Here is a 15,631-nt window from a genome sequence, read left to right on the forward strand (position 1 = left end):
ATAGAGATAAAGAAACAAAAAAAGCTGTATATAGTGTAAATATGCAATTGAAAGTTCAATTACGTGGTCCAAATGCCAAGGTTCCTACAAAGGGCTCCACTTCAGCTGCTGGTTATGATATGTATTCAGCTGAGAAGACTTTGATCCCCAAGCGTGGCCAAAACTTAGTCTCAACTGAAATCTCCATTACAGTTCCACAAGGTACTTACGGTAGAGTTGCACCACGTTCAGGTCTTGCCGTAAAGAACGGTATTCAAACCGGTGCTGGTGTTATCGATAGAGATTACACTGGTGAAGTTAAAGTCGTCCTGTTCAATCACACTGATAAGGACTTTGAAATCAATGTTGGTGATAGAATTGCTCAATTAATCCTGGAAAGGATCGTTGAAGATGCATCTGTTGTCGTCGTCGAAAGTTTGGATGAAACTTCAAGAGGTACAGGTGGTTTTGGAAGCACTGGACATGCCTAAGTACACGTTCAATACAAATTTAACATATCGTGTACGATCATATTTTACTATTCTACATATTCTAGATATATATATGTTAGACCCAGGTTTTTATTCAAGTTCTCCCTCTAACATTTTACCAACTTCATCACATTCAAGTAACTCTGCTCTTGAACAACTAAGTCGAATATCGAGGAAAAGTACTACAAAGGCCCACAACTCATGAATAACCAGGCACTATTTGAAAAATTAGATCAGACTACAGAGATTCTGTCGACCAAATTAGGTGAGTTGGTCAAACTGGCCTCGTTGGACGATGCAGAAACTTCAATGGGATCAGTATCCACCAACGGTTTATTGATGGTTAACAGTCAAACTATGCAGTTAGTAAAAGGAATTCAAGATTTATTAGCACTTACTCGTAGCATCAGAGAGAAATGGTTACTGAATCAGATTCCTGAACAAGGCACTGCGGATCCTGAGATATCCCAAGACCCAGGGCAGCTAGAAAGTCTGTTGGAAAAATGTATGCAAGAAGTCTTGGGAGACCATTGAATAGGAGCACAGAGGAGGCCCAGTGAGAGAATCTACAATATCTTCGCTAGGCATCCTGTTACCTTCTGTTCATTTCACGTGTATTTTGTGCGCTTCATCAAATCTACATAACAACAACCACAACTACAAACACCATCAACAAGACCAAGTCAATGAGTTTAGAGAGATCGAGTACCAGTTCCTCACCCCCAAGGAGGCGTCATGGGCTTAGATTAGAGACTATTCCATTAGATTCCAAATCTGGCCAAGAACTTGATTCACAATTTGAGAAGGATGATGACTTTAAGTTTAAAAGACATCATAGATCTACTGGGTTAGGTCAAAGGTTTGATAGTTTACAAGATGTTAAAAGGGCTAAAAGGGTAGAGAATTTTAACTCCTCCATGGCATATAATGGATCTCAATCTCCACATTTACCTTACATGTACTATTATCCAATGGCACATCCGGCGATGGCCCCTCCTCCAATGGCACCACCACCACCACCACCGCCACAACAACCAATAACGTTCCAATCACCTTCAGCTTCAATGATGCCCAATTCTTCATTGCAACCTTTTTACCAAGAAACTCCTCAATTGCTACCACCACCAAATCTTTACCCATACCATTTTGTACAACAGGATTCACCAAGACATAGTAGACGTAGGAGAGAACACAGACGTCGTGAAGAAGATGAACCAAGAGTGATACACTCCCCAAGTAAAGATTTGCCAGAGGAAGATTTTTACAGACACATCGGCGATACTTCGTTCGGTAAAAGTCTTCAGATTAGACAACTATTCAACTGGTGTATTATTAGATCCTTGCGCAATAAAGAATCACAACCTTCAGCCCCAACGGATGGGTTAGATGCAAACAGAATTGCACTCACCATAGTTAAAGAGTTTGTGAATGATTTACGCAATGGCAAGATCAGTATAGATTGGGAAGCGGAAGAAAGTGATGGTAGTGGTGATATTCATAATGATAATGATGACGAAGATACAGAGCTAAAGGAATTGTTTGCAGAAGATGGAAATCTACGTTTGCCCAAAAAGGAGTCCAAAAATGATCGATCCACGATGCCCAATGTTAAAAACATTGAGAATCAAAAAAATTTAGCCGACTTGGAGTCTAAAATCGAAAGTATACGAAGGGAAATCCAGGATTGGGCTCATGTACTTGATTCTCAAAAGATTGAATCAGAATGGTCACAAATACGACGAGTCACAATCCCACAAGAACAGCAAAAGGAAGAACCCTTACAGGACGACAGTTCCACTTATGAAGACTTGGTACAAAGAATTGATAAACTGAAATTACACACACATTTGCTCGAATCTCATGCTGATGCACTTTCAGAAGTATCAAACAAGAAAATCGATATACTTTCAAAGGACTTTGTCAAGGTAAACCATTCTCGTCAAATCAATGCGAAGGGCCTCTTAAAAGGATTAAGTAACTCCTTGGTAGAATAACGTTAAAAATTTCACCTGTTTAAATATTTTTTAGCCAATGCTCTTACTCTTGAATCAAATGCCGGACTCGGTATTGGTTCATTGACTTTATAAAATGGATTCATCAATGTCTTCACGTATAGTTCGTGTACTTCTTGGTAAAACGATTTAACCATATTGTCATCAATCTGTGTATTCCCATTGGGTGGGCCCCCATGAATCATAACCAGCTTCATTCCACCATAGGTTATATAAGCAGTAATCGCCAATCCATAGAAATGATCCACTTTTCCCAAATAACAATTATCAGTATTGTTGACGTTCTTCGATCTTAAAAAGCCTCCTGATAATCCTCCTCTACCATGTTGTGCATTGGGACTAACTTGCCATTGTAAATCTTCCACTATATCTAATGAAGCATGCAGTATAAACGCATTCAGCTCTTTCAAATTCTGTTGAAATCCTTGTTGTAATTGACCCTGTTGACCCTGTTGAGAAGTAAATTCAGCTTCATAGATGGGATTATCCTTCTTCCCAATGATGGCAAAATATTGTGGCATCACACTTGGGTTTCTAACTATTGTGTTTCGAAAGCGTTTACCTTGTTTATACGATGGAGTTTCTACATCAAAGATCAATTTCATGTTGGAAGATAAATTTACCATACTTTTAAAACAAGATCAACAAGAAAGTCAACAAGTAAAGGGGAAGAGCTGGTTCTCATAGCCTGAAATTCATACTCATGCAGCTTACGAATAAATCAAGTGAAGAGCAGACGGATACCCGTGAGACAGTTGATGAAGATAGTACAAATGAGATTAAGGATACCACTCAAGACGAGGTTAAGCGTAACAGAATAAAACTTATTACTAAGTTGCTCATCGATAGTAAGTATAGTCTCATGGATGATGTTAATTACAACAGGGGATTTTCTGAACTTAAGGACAAGAGTGTATTGAAAGAAAGCCATTTAGATCCAGTAATTAGTGAATCTAATTCAAGTGTCTCTCTGGATAAATCTAACGCTAATAAAAACAATAACAACCATAAGAACAACAAGAATGTGAAGAACTTTGGTATTACAATTCCGAGATCCACAAGGATTAAAGCTGATCGTGTAAGGATTTATTTGGATAATTATTACACTAAAATGGAAGGAAGCATATCGATAGAAAACTCAGAGCATTTACATGAAGGGATAGAAGGTGTCTATAACCCTTTACAGGTTATCAGAAATCGTAAGTTGAAGAACAAATATAATGAGATGCCAGCAAGACAATTTTCCATGCGAAAGCCTCCATTGATAGCTGTATTAGAGTTTTCTAGAAAACCCCACAAGAGAATGCCCTGGTTTGTAGATGTTACTGAAATTTCTAGTGATATGACTTGGAGAACTTCGCATTGGGATGAGTTGGTCGATCCCCACGGTAACTTATGGTTCGGTAAGAAGGATACTTCTTCACATATTGAAGGTCCCTACAATAAGTCTAGACATGAAAGCCGGTCGAGTCAAAAAAAAAACCAGAACCACCATCATCACCACCACCATCACCATCACCTTAGGCGGCCTTACCATAGATCACGATCCTCACGACGAGAAAGTGGAGCAGGGCTCCCGGATTATGGTAGCACTACAGATGATGGCGACGTCAACGGTACACCAATGGAGAACACTAAATTATTGAAGTCCTATAACGAACTTGATGTTAACGACAAGGACATCAATCATTTGACTCCGGAGGAATATGCAGATGAAGAATCTCTCAATGCTGCTAGCGAAAGATCAAGACTCAATAGGTTTGAAATGATGATTAAAAAACCTAGATGGTCGAAATCACCCAATTCTCGTCGTAAAAGTCATGGTACCTCCGTAGACAAACTGACAACTCCAATACATCATACCAGAACCGGTTCCACGGCGACGACGCGTGCAACCAGGCCCAGCCGTGGTAGTGCTAGTAGTGGTTTAGTTTCGAACATTTCAACTACACCTCAAGCCAATAACTCAATTGCTAGCAATAGTACTGATTCACAAATGCCGAGGAATAATCTTTTAAATGCAGTAGCTATTCATAGATTGAGAACTCCTGGTGCCGAGGTAGCTGTGGATGATGATGACGAAGAAGATGCACAAGAAATAGATCCCTTACAGGAAAAGCCATTCGAACCGGTGAAATCCTCCGAGAACTTTGAATATGGACAGGTTGATGAGAAATTACAAGAGCACAGATATTCTACACGATTTCTATTGAGTGCAATGAAAGTAGTTAAACACAGAAAAATGACAGATGCTATTATTAAAAAGAAGTATATTCAAAAGAGGTGTACTCCACAACACGATGAGAACATGCCTTTGATCGTTAACAGTACATCAGAGATGTTAAAAACGTATGATGAAGAGCTGGAAAGAGCTTTGAAGAAAGGGAATAATTATGCATCATCCCTTTTGAACGACTATTCCATGTGCGTGGAAACATTAATCTCGACGACAGACAGAATCCTAAGTGATATTAATACGACTCTGACTTTGAAATTGAAGATGTTCCAAGAAAATGCCGATAGGTTCGGTACTTTAAAAATGATGAAAACCCAAAAACTGACTAAAATTCTCTACGGTGTACTCGAATTTACCATTATTACAGTGTTTTGGACAATTTGGCTTGCAGTTAGCATTGTAAAATGTACAAAACTTAGCCTTGTCCTCACAGTAAAGCTATTGAAATGGATGCTATGGTAACGAAAAGACTTGTCATTGTAACGTATAAACTACATATATGAGTGCAAAATTGTAATATTTTTTTTTTGTTGGTTTAATCCCCTAGCCGCCTAGCTACGTTTGGTAGTGCTTTCGGCGACAGCCCCGTCTTCCAAGAATATACCTCTTTCTGCAGCTTCATCCAATATACGCTCTCTACGCTTTAATTCAGTTTCATAATATTTGGATTGGAATTTCAACAGTTGTTTGTCTGCTTGAAAGACGGCCCCCATGGAGATCCACGAACTGTGGTAAAACACCCTTACCGGGGTCCTTACGTTCTTATACACACGAGAAAATCTTCTTAAAAGCAACCCAGTCGTGAGACTGATCAGTGCACCTTGAGCAGCTCCTATACATGAAGCTACCGCAATCTGTAATTTTAAAGAGTTAGTAAACGCTACATTTCAAGAGCAAAAGAAAGAACGCACATACCTCCTTGGTGAGTTGTCTAACGGTCGCAGGATCATAGTGGATCGGCTGCACTTGACGTGGCATCTTGATGAAACAGAAGGGACGGATTGTATAGTGACTCAATTCAACAGAAGATCCCCATGAACTAACGAACCACTATTACCTGCCTACCCTTTGAGCCAAACAAAGAGTCGCTTCGTACGTGTCTTAATCAAGCACTTACTATGAATTTACATATATATATTTATGTATCTATATATTTGTGTGTGTGTGTGTGTGTATGTTACTGATTATCGCCTACAGTATAATTGTCGGTACTACCTGACCAACGATTCCTTGTGGCGTTAGTTCCCTTAGTGCTATTTGAATCTGTGACGCCCGCATCGACCACGGCCAATGATTTAAACTGATTCAAAGGCTTAGTTAAAATTCCATGGCACAACTCATTGTATAATTCTAATTTTTGTATCCAATTTCTTAGCAGTGGTGCATCGTTAACAGTCATGATAACATCCCTTGCAATGTGTTCAATAACTGTACACCAAAGACATGCTAATTGTTCCAAACATTTATCGTAATAGTAGTTATTACTTGCTAGCTGAAATCTTGGCAATTTTGTAACCATATCTGTGGTCATATCTAAAATTTTTAATGATTCATGCAAATTATCAACTCTTGGTGGAATCCTGTCCAGCACACAATCGACCAGACAGTTCAAAAATTCTAAAATATGAGGTTTCATCCGGACAAATGCATAGTCACTTAGACGTTGGTAATCGTGGGATCTGCTATATGGTATGCTTTCATGTAACTGTTGTAGTTTTTCCTTTAGTAAAATTTCACATTTTTCAATGCTAAAATTAAAATCAACTAATTTGTTCTGCACTAACTGTTGAGAAATCGGATAATTCTTCATTACCTCTATCAGAATGTACTGTAGCTGGTCCTTACTCATTAACTCTAATCCTCTGTGTAACGGTAACGGTTGTCCACTAATGGTTGAATGGTGAGGTCTCCTCTTGGAGACGTTATATTTACGGGGTGGAACCATCATCTGCGGCTGTGGATTTGTTGGTTCGTCTAACCGACGCTTACGTCCTTTTGGGTCCATTCCTTGAGCTTGAACTAAGTTAGCAACCATACTGTTTAAGCTTTTCTCGTTTTCTCTTGCTTGTTGTTCCTCTTGTTCTTGACACTTCATAACGTTATCAGACTTGAAACCCCAGGAAAAGCCGGCACCTAGAACTGCTGTATTATTTTCCATACTCTTTAATCCAGTAAATGTCAACTCTAGTAACCTCTTCTAAGTGTTAAAGTTCTTTGAATGTATTAGTTGTTTTAAACTGTGAGAAGAAATCTTTGCAATTTCGCCTTTTCTATGTTTAAACTGGTCCTTAGTTCACGTGGCAAGTAGAGTATAGCCTTCTAAGGTTAAATGGATCAGAATTCGATGAATCTAGTGTTCAAATAGACTGAAATCCACTGGTAATGTAATGGGGAATTTCTCTAGATAGTTCTTTTCTGTATTTTTTTTTTTTTTTTGTAATTGTATTATGCAAATTTTTACCATAGGGTTCCTTGCGATGAGCTAAGATGAATTTGACGAATTATTCATGAATAATCAAGAAAATTGCAAAGAAAAAAGTATAAGAAGGGGTCCAGATTCGTGGTTGAAGACCATTATTAGCGGAATTTGATACACCAGGATTCTCACATGTCGCAAGAAGAGCAGCAAGTAGGTCCTTCTCAGGGCTTAGAGAACCCACAGGATGAATTTATCCAGTTCAATGAAGTGGATCAGGAAATAGTGGCTGATGATGATGAAGAGCCCATGGATGAAGACGATGATGACGAAGAAATGGGAGAAGGTGAAGGTGCTGAAGAAATTGATGAGTCTATACAAATTGATTTGAGTAACAATTCAGTGACCTATTTCGATAAACATACGGATTCTGTATTCACAATTTTCCAACATCCAACACTACCGTTGGTATGCTCTGGCGGTGGTGACAATATGGCTCACCTTTGGACCGTTCATTCTCAACCACCTAAATTCGCAGGAACTTTAGAAGGCCACACAGAATCTGTCATTGCAGGTGGATTCACTAGTGATGGTAAATTCTTAGTTACTGCTGATATGACGGGTAAAGTCATTGTAAATGCATCTCAGAAGGGTGGTTCTCGCTGGAATAAGAGTGCAGAACTACAGGAAGTGGAAGAAATCGTGTGGTTAAAATGCCACCCAACTATTCCAGGTATATTTGCCTTCGGTGCTACCGATGGATCAGTCTGGTGTTATCAGATAGATGCACAGAGTGGGTCTGTCGAGCAACTAATGAGTGGATTCGCGCACCAAGAAGATTGTACCGCTGGTGAGTTCGTTAATGTTACTCAAGGTGAAAACGTCTTACAATTGGTTACTACTGCAACGGACGGTAGTATCGTTGGCTGGAACGGGTTCACCGCTCAACAACTGTTCAAAATCTCCAAAGACGAATTGAAAGGTCTAGAAGCTCCCTGGGTTACAGTATCAAGAGCTCCCGAGACCGGTAATGCAGCTCTAGTTGTATGTGGATCTAACAATGGTGTTCTTGCCGTGATCAATGCTAATAACGGCTCCGTGCTACATCTTTCCGCGGTGATGGAATTACAACCAGGGGACGATGATATCATTGCATCTATTGAAGCTATTTCATGGTCGCCGAAATTACCGCTAATGGCAGTGGGACTTGTATCCGGAGACGTATTGATTTACGATACAACCACTTGGAGAGTGAGACATAAGATCACTTTGGAAGATTCCGTTACAAAAATATTAATCGATGATGAAAATATGTTTGTCTCCTGCATCAATGGTAAGGTTCATGAATTCGACGTTAGATCAGGCCAAGAGAAATTCGTCTGTTTAGGACATAACATGGGTGTTCTTGATTTCGTGTTGTATAAGAGAGAAGGTGCACCTACAAGACTAATTACAGCTGGTGACGAAGGTGTATCTCTGATCTTTGAAGTTCCAAATTAATCCTACAAACTATAATATAATTTCTGTACAATATCTATTTAGAGACCGATTTCAATTTTTCATCAATCAATTGTGAAACTAATTGGTTTAATTTGCTGTTACGATTGTCAATTTGGTTCTTTAGAGTGGTTTCAATCTGTTTTTCAATCACTTTACCAGTCAAATCCACTTCGATGTTAACTAGGGACCCAACAGATTTTAATGGCAAGTTAACATGCTCTTGAGTATGTTTGATCATGCTGATATAGAAAACGTCATCTTGATCGATGGTAGTCACGGTCAATGAAGTACCATCAATTGCAATAAATCCCTTCTCAACGATGAATCTGTCGAAGTGAGGGTCTCTCAGTTTAAATCCGAATATTATTGAGTTACCTTCAGGCTTTTTGCTTACAATCGTGGCGACAGTATCGACATGTCCCTGCACATAATGGCCACCAAATCTAACTTCTTGACTTACAGCTCTTTCTAAATTAATCTTTGCACCGTTTTGCCAGCTGGCAACATTGGTTCTATCCTTGGTTTCTGGTGAAATACCAACTTTAAAAGTATTGTCATCAAATTCTGTCACCGTAAGACAGATACCATTGCATGCAATAGAGTCACCGATGTGACAATCACCTAGGATGGGTTTACAATCAGTAATGGTAACAGATGCACCTTGACCACCACTTTCAGTGTCATCAAACTCCTTGTACTCGACAACAGTTCCAATATGCTCTACTATACCTGTAAACATGTCGCTTTTGATATGGTTCGGTAGTGATGACTAACTTCCTCATCTTCTAAACTAAAGTGATTTTAAATACTTTGAGAAGACACCTAGTCATAAAGAGTTCAACAGATGACACATGGGGCTTTGTGGAAATGAGCTTAACAATTTACGGCATTAGAATGTGTTAAAGTTAAAGGTGCCTATGTTCAAGAAGAATTGTAAACGAAAAGAATATGCGTTGTTCTAGTATAATGCAAGTGAAGTATTGAGCAGTATGTGCTAAAATATGGTTAAATTAAATCTTTTGAGAACTAAAAACTCCAGTATATCAAATGATGATATGATGAATTGCATTCTTTATTATGGCGCTGATATTAAAATAATACCAAACAGGATATGGCGGTTCCACCATTGGTAAGTACATGGATAATCCTACCTTTATCTGCTAAGATCCTCTTTCACCCCCCATGACCACTACACGAAATTCAACCCAAGTGCTAATGTGTATTACATGCAATGCTGGTCACCATCGTAGTAGCATGAGCAGATTTCGTCAAAGTCTGCGTATAGATTGAATTCCTACTCGATGAACCAATAGAAAAATTCGAACTTGTTGAAGAAATAGACTGAGAAGAGTTGGTACCCTTGGTAGCTTTCAATATACCAGTGGCTGTTGAGTCTGAGCAAAAAGTATAATTAGATGAATGTGGTAACGAAACGTTTGAACTTTTTGTAAAAATACTACCACTTACCGTTGAAGGCTCGCTTGAACTCCATGGTTTAGCACTGGCGCTTTTAGCTCCAGGTATGGTACCATCAGTTTGAATCTTAATCTGTGGGGATTGATCACCATCACCACTAAACTTAGCCTTCGCCATCGATACTTTGTAGTTATCAAGGTCGAATACCAGATACGCATAAGATAGAAACACATCGCCTAAAGTCCATGTACCATCCTTGGGTAACACTCCCAATCCACAGTAAGATTCACCCGATGGTGGTAAAATTAAAGTTGAGACGGGCACAGCAATCTGTAAATCACCGAAATCAAACACAAATTCCGTATCATCGTCTTTTGGTGGGCAATCCATAACGTATATCCCATCATCCTCACTAAATCTAGCATTTTTATTGATAAAATGAGCCATTTTTGAAACAACTTCTTCAGGTGCCCCCATTAGACTTGTACCAGAATCGAGTAAAACGGCATAGTTATTCGTGTCAAAAGTCTCTTGTCTACCTTCACTTTTCTTTTGAGCTCCAAACCCTTGTAAGGTGACCGCTAATGTTGCAGGTTTAGAAACGATATTTGGATATTGGTTTGCCATGGGGAAAGTGTAAAGATCACCAGAGTATTTGGAAGGGTCTACACCACCAAATAAAACCGAACCACCACCTGAGCCATTGGGATCATTCAAGTACATCGAATACGCAACAACATCTATAATACCGTCCTTCTTTAACATCTGGGGGAAATTGTCATAGAACTTGTTGGGTGCACCTGGGTAGCCCCTAACAGACTCTCTGCGTGGGAAACCTAAACCTAGTATACCAGGAATCTCTTCAGAAGCATACTGAGCAACTCCGAATTGTAACCCACTAATATGAGCACCGGCGGCTGACACTTCATCGGTAGCCCAATACCCGTCATCGAAACTCCCATCCGTGTAATTGATGTAAAATCTACCGACATTCAAATCACGGAACTGTGATGATGAATTCACATCTAAAGCGGTCAAACCTTGGCAATCAATTGTCTCCGTTATGGCCTTACCGTTATAAGTATAGTTCTTGCTAGCGCCGCTCTTAGCGTTCGAAGAACAAAATGGATTCGTCGAAGCCATAACCCAAGTATCTGCGGAACCTGAATCCACTACGAGGTCCAGCTTTTGTGCTGGACTACCGATTTCCAGAGTTGTAGAATAAAACTCGTCACTAACATGTTTTAATGATAACATCAAAGTGCCACTATTACCATCGCCGCCATTGTTGCTTCCATCCTTTTTGACCAGAGGGAAAGCACAGGCCAGCGATAGAAAAATTATCGTCAAAACATTGAACATCTGAACTTTTGAAATCTATAGTACTTTATTTTATTGTATATTATATTATATTATTTTATTTTTCTTTTTGGAATTACTGACGCCAGGAAGTGTCAGCGTCATACTACCAAGAGGGCCAGAAGCATAGCTTATTATATAGTCGATAAAGGAATCCTAAATCAACTGATCAAAACAATTTGGATAATTAGTATCTACTACCAGAAAGTTTCAGATACTTTTCTTGAATCCATAGTGAATGTATAATTGCTAAATGGCAAATGCATTATGTAATCTTAAAAAGGAAAAATACATGGGACATGCAGGTGCCTCAGATTTGTTTAAAGTTGTTTAAAATTAAATTATTATCTAAACCCAATTAGTCTAGGTTAATGCATTCTAAGTATATACACAAACTTCTCCCTTTCAATTTCTTGGCAAAGTATCTAGTAATTGCAAATGGGTTTGAATTTCTTTTATTACGGTTTTACGTCTGTTCTTTAACTTTAACTTGTCATCCGTCGGTAAAGCTGTAATATCAATACCATCTAGTTCGATCAAAAGTTTTAGCAACATTTCATTGTAGTATCTTTTATCATAGCTATTTTTCTCATTTTTTGGATCGTATTTTCCAACTAGTTGTAAAAGACCTGGTTTGTACTCTTGATGGAACCTCGTTGAGACGGTATCGATGTGAGATTCTCTGGACAAGGGAACAGTCTTGGCTGTCATTCTTTGTTGCTGGTTACGAGATTTCTTGGTTTTAGCACGAGAAGTAGTAGTAGTAGTGCTAGTTGAAGAATATTTCCAGAAGAGTGCAGTCACTACGAAGGCAGCACTGGTAAGACATAGGGCACTTGATAAGGTACATGAATTCTGAGACCAGCCCTCAAGCCTTTGCAGACCAGTTCTATAGTAAGTTTGAAGCTGCTCCATCGAAATATAATTATAGAATTTCTGGATGGATCGTAGGCTTTGTTTGAATGTTTGTATGCATTTTTTCAACAAGCTTTAACTTTGTAAGGATGATTTTAACAAGATAGAGTAGTCATAAAGGATATCCAAGAAACACGTAGTGAACTTTTTCTTGGTGGTCCTGAATCCATGCAATTCATGGACACACACTGGAACGTATGCTTAGAGCTCTTATAAATCAAGATTATTGTCGAGAGAAACTACTCTTGAAGGAATCGCTCGCTGAACTGAGTACCCCGGGTATAAGAAACTAGACCTGATACGAATGGTCCTGAAAACGTCAAGAACTCATTATGAGAAACTAGAAGCATATAGTCCAGCTCGATAGTCTCACTTCTCTCTTTACCTCTTACCTACGACGTATTTTATGACTTGGTTTCTGTAAGTTCAAAGGGATAATAAATGATGCACCTTGACTAACTAACCCATTAAAAGATACCATTCGTATGGCTCAAGGAATTTACAAAGGGAAAGATGGCTTTTGCTCCTCATATAATATCTGATGGATTATCAGGAGGTGATTTAAAAAAATTGAGTAACGTCTTGATAGGAGACCAATTAGCAAAGGTGCAGATATTAATACCTTCTCAACGACATGTATTTGATGGATTGCTGAAGTTTGGAACAGATTCTCATATAAACAATTTGAAATTAGACATTTTGAATATGGTTTTGAATTTAGAGGAAAACATTAGAATTGAATTGGGCCAGTGCTTCGTGGACGCAGTGGATAAAGTTTATCAGATCAAGAGTTTACCGCAAGGGTTAGCCACTACCGCTAATGATTCGACAACGAATTACAAATATGTTAGATTGATCAACCTTTGCTTAGAGAATTACGAGACGTGCTCCTATCCACATGCGCAGGCGCTACAAAAAGGTTTAATTCGTCTTTTATACCGATGCTTAGGGAATTCAAATCAGCTGGCAACTGTAGACGATAAAAAATGTGTGATCGAACTTTTTAAGTTCTTCCTTTACATGGGAAAACGAGACCAGTTGTTTAACTTGGAGCTATTGGTGCCCTTGGAAAATTTACTATCGGAAATGGCTGAAAAGTACGCATTGAATATCAATTTCAAGTACGTTATAAGAGTCAAGGCTTCTAAATCATCAGCAGCATCGGTTAAATATGACCCGCTGAGTAATAAGGGATTAGAATTAAACAGTTCTATCCCAAACGCCGTTAACATAGACAACCCTCTAGATAAAGATTTGTTATCACTGGGATTAGCTCTTTATTCATCCCTCTATCCACATGGTAAGGAGCACAAGGATTCTCTGTGGGAACAAGTACGCTTTGAGATGGTAGTGTCAAGTCTCCTAAAAAGTGGCGATATCGATTTGAAATGTTGTGCATTAGATTTCTTCATTTACCCATTTTTGAATGAACCCGAAGTCTGGCAACAGAAACAAAGACTTAAGCAAATTTTACCCTACTTGGTGGATTCCTTCAATTACCAGTCACTCCCTTGGTGGTTTGATCCATTCGACAGATTAAATTCCTTAATCGAACTCTACCACAGACATGAGCCATTAAGCAATCCTGTAATTTCATTTTTATCAAAGACCAACGTCGTTTATGGACTTTTGACACTCTTCTCTCAATGCCTTTCTTTAAAATATCAAAATAATTCTACGTTAAGATCACTGACTAAATTCATTAGATTGTGTGCATCTCTTAGCGCATTTGATGAGTTATACAGGTCTCTGCTGTTAGAGGAAAAACCTTTAATTCATCATCTGGAGAATGGAATGGAAAAGCATTTAAACCTTCTCCAAGAATTCTTACTTAACAAACAATTGATTATGCATCTAGAAGGCGATGATTCCTTATCGCTACCTCCACTTTATGACAGTGAGATTACCATGGCCTGGTTGCTTTTATTAAAATCATTCTCACGCAGTGTAACTGCACTGAGAACATCCTTAAAGAGGAATCGTCTAGCAGAATTGCTGTTAAACCTTTTACGTACTACTTACAAAACATGCCAAGAGTGTGAATTTGCGGGTCGTGATTTTTTGAAGGCTGAGATCGGTATCATGGGGATAACTTTGGGTGGTATATGCAATTTTGTCGTGGAATTTTCTTATTTACAATCATTCATGTTAAAAAATGGTATTGTGGAAATCATCGGTGAAATTTTGACAGATCCCTTGTTTAATTCGAAACAACCTTGGCCTAGTGAGAAACGTCGCCATGTCTTTGAAGGTATTTCTACCGATGAAGTGGAAACAAATGCTCTGTGGGTGTTAAGACATTTAATGTACAACTGCCAAAATTCCGAGAAGCTGGATCTTCTCATAAAGATACCGATGTCTACCATCTTAGAGTATATTAACGATTCTAGTTGGTCTGTTCAAGAGCAGTGTTTCCAATTGATAAGAAATCTGACTTGCAATTCAAGGAAAGTCGTAAATATCTTATTGGAAAATTTTAAAAATATACACTATGAGAGTGATCCTAATGATGGGAAGCCAATAACTGTGGGGGGTACTTATCTATTTGAATATTTGGCGCGCAAGATGAAACTGTTGGATCCAACGGACATCGTACAAAGAAAAACACTGGAAGGTATTTTATACATCTTGGTGAATCTAGCGGCTGTCAATGAAAACAAGAAGGAATTAGTCATTGAACAGGATGAAATTCTCAATATCCTTCATGACATCTTATCCGAGAGCCCACAGAGGGTTTCTCGCTATAGCAATGACAGTAAATTGAAACTAGCAAGTCTATGGGTTTTGAACAATTTATTGTGGAACTCCATGATCTCCAGATATACCCATTATGCGCTAGAGGGATACACACCTTCGCAGGAATCAGATTCCAGGGCTCTTATTCACCAGAATTCGCCTTTTTCCAGCAACAACGATATTGATAAGGTTTTAATGGACGATGAAGAAGAAGATGAAGAGGAAGACGATCAAGAGGAAAACGGCGAAGATACAAGTGATACGAGTGACAATGATGACGAATTCGTTCATCATTCGATGTCTACAGATTCCGCTTCGCACCATGCCAATAGGGCCGCCATCGAAAGATGTAACAAACTGGTCAACATGGGGATGTATGATCTGGTCAAACAGAACATTTTCGATGAATCGCTATCGGTTAGAGAGAAGGCAAGAACTTTACTTTACCATATGGATCTTCTTTTGAAAGGTACCAATATATAGGATTAATAAATCAAAGATCACGTGCGAATGGAGTCACATGATAGCACCTTTTTTCTTTTTTCCATGAGACACAGTTGTGGCTGCCCAA

General features: G+C 38.8%; 12 protein-coding genes across 12 annotated transcripts; 6 read left to right on the forward strand and 6 right to left on the reverse strand.

The window, feature by feature from the left end:
• Nucleotides 1–41: 41 nt before the first annotated feature.
• Nucleotides 42–470, forward strand: DUT1 (bifunctional dITP/dUTP diphosphatase; the record flags this gene model as incomplete). The annotated part of the gene is made up of 1 exon (XM_002497052.1): nucleotides 42–470. The coding sequence occupies one exon, from the start codon at nucleotides 42–44 to the stop codon at nucleotides 468–470; it is 429 nt and encodes a 142-aa protein (XP_002497097.1).
• Nucleotides 471–671: 201 nt separating this feature from the next.
• On the forward strand, nucleotides 672–1,004 carry SRB6 (Srb6p; the record flags this gene model as incomplete). Its single annotated transcript, XM_002497053.1, has 1 exon — nucleotides 672–1,004. One exon carries the CDS (start codon nucleotides 672–674, stop codon nucleotides 1,002–1,004), a length of 333 nt encoding a protein of 110 aa, XP_002497098.1.
• A 152-nt stretch (nucleotides 1,005–1,156) lies between these two features.
• Nucleotides 1,157–2,464, forward strand: DSN1 (MIND complex subunit DSN1; the record flags this gene model as incomplete). Its single annotated transcript, XM_002497054.1, has 1 exon — nucleotides 1,157–2,464. One exon carries the CDS (start codon nucleotides 1,157–1,159, stop codon nucleotides 2,462–2,464), a length of 1,308 nt encoding a protein of 435 aa, XP_002497099.1.
• Nucleotides 2,465–2,475: 11 nt separating this feature from the next.
• On the reverse strand, nucleotides 2,476–3,108 carry TRS20 (TRAPP subunit TRS20; the record flags this gene model as incomplete). Its single annotated transcript, XM_002497055.1, has 1 exon — nucleotides 2,476–3,108. One exon carries the CDS (start codon nucleotides 3,106–3,108, stop codon nucleotides 2,476–2,478), a length of 633 nt encoding a protein of 210 aa, XP_002497100.1.
• A 77-nt stretch (nucleotides 3,109–3,185) lies between these two features.
• Nucleotides 3,186–5,180, forward strand: MTC4 (Mtc4p; the record flags this gene model as incomplete). The annotated part of the gene is made up of 1 exon (XM_002497056.1): nucleotides 3,186–5,180. The coding sequence occupies one exon, from the start codon at nucleotides 3,186–3,188 to the stop codon at nucleotides 5,178–5,180; it is 1,995 nt and encodes a 664-aa protein (XP_002497101.1).
• An 89-nt stretch (nucleotides 5,181–5,269) lies between these two features.
• Nucleotides 5,270–5,696, reverse strand: RCF3 (Rcf3p; the record flags this gene model as incomplete). Its single annotated transcript, XM_002497057.1, has 2 exons — nucleotides 5,270–5,572; nucleotides 5,634–5,696. The coding sequence occupies 2 exons, from the start codon at nucleotides 5,694–5,696 to the stop codon at nucleotides 5,270–5,272; spliced, it is 366 nt and encodes a 121-aa protein (XP_002497102.1).
• A 199-nt stretch (nucleotides 5,697–5,895) lies between these two features.
• STS1 (Sts1p) lies at nucleotides 5,896–6,876 on the reverse strand (the record flags this gene model as incomplete). The annotated part of the gene is made up of 1 exon (XM_002497058.1): nucleotides 5,896–6,876. One exon carries the CDS (start codon nucleotides 6,874–6,876, stop codon nucleotides 5,896–5,898), a length of 981 nt encoding a protein of 326 aa, XP_002497103.1.
• Nucleotides 6,877–7,326: 450 nt separating this feature from the next.
• Nucleotides 7,327–8,634, forward strand: SQT1 (Sqt1p; the record flags this gene model as incomplete). The annotated part of the gene is made up of 1 exon (XM_002497059.1): nucleotides 7,327–8,634. The coding sequence occupies one exon, from the start codon at nucleotides 7,327–7,329 to the stop codon at nucleotides 8,632–8,634; it is 1,308 nt and encodes a 435-aa protein (XP_002497104.1).
• A 34-nt stretch (nucleotides 8,635–8,668) lies between these two features.
• RIB5 (riboflavin synthase) lies at nucleotides 8,669–9,373 on the reverse strand (the record flags this gene model as incomplete). The annotated part of the gene is made up of 1 exon (XM_002497060.1): nucleotides 8,669–9,373. One exon carries the CDS (start codon nucleotides 9,371–9,373, stop codon nucleotides 8,669–8,671), a length of 705 nt encoding a protein of 234 aa, XP_002497105.1.
• Nucleotides 9,374–9,846: 473 nt separating this feature from the next.
• Nucleotides 9,847–11,412, reverse strand: BAR1 (aspartyl protease BAR1; the record flags this gene model as incomplete). The annotated part of the gene is made up of 1 exon (XM_002497061.1): nucleotides 9,847–11,412. The coding sequence occupies one exon, from the start codon at nucleotides 11,410–11,412 to the stop codon at nucleotides 9,847–9,849; it is 1,566 nt and encodes a 521-aa protein (XP_002497106.1).
• Nucleotides 11,413–11,814: 402 nt separating this feature from the next.
• Nucleotides 11,815–12,324, reverse strand: SNL1 (Snl1p; the record flags this gene model as incomplete). Its single annotated transcript, XM_002497062.1, has 1 exon — nucleotides 11,815–12,324. The coding sequence occupies one exon, from the start codon at nucleotides 12,322–12,324 to the stop codon at nucleotides 11,815–11,817; it is 510 nt and encodes a 169-aa protein (XP_002497107.1).
• Nucleotides 12,325–12,837: 513 nt separating this feature from the next.
• VID28 (glucose-induced degradation complex subunit VID28) lies at nucleotides 12,838–15,543 on the forward strand (the record flags this gene model as incomplete). The annotated part of the gene is made up of 1 exon (XM_002497063.1): nucleotides 12,838–15,543. The coding sequence occupies one exon, from the start codon at nucleotides 12,838–12,840 to the stop codon at nucleotides 15,541–15,543; it is 2,706 nt and encodes a 901-aa protein (XP_002497108.1).
• Between the last annotated feature and the right edge of the window lie 88 nt (nucleotides 15,544–15,631).

This window comes from Zygosaccharomyces rouxii (assembly GCF_000026365.1).
Source record: "Zygosaccharomyces rouxii strain CBS732 chromosome D complete sequence".
In the NCBI taxonomy this organism is placed as follows: domain Eukaryota; kingdom Fungi; phylum Ascomycota; class Saccharomycetes; order Saccharomycetales; family Saccharomycetaceae; genus Zygosaccharomyces; species Zygosaccharomyces rouxii.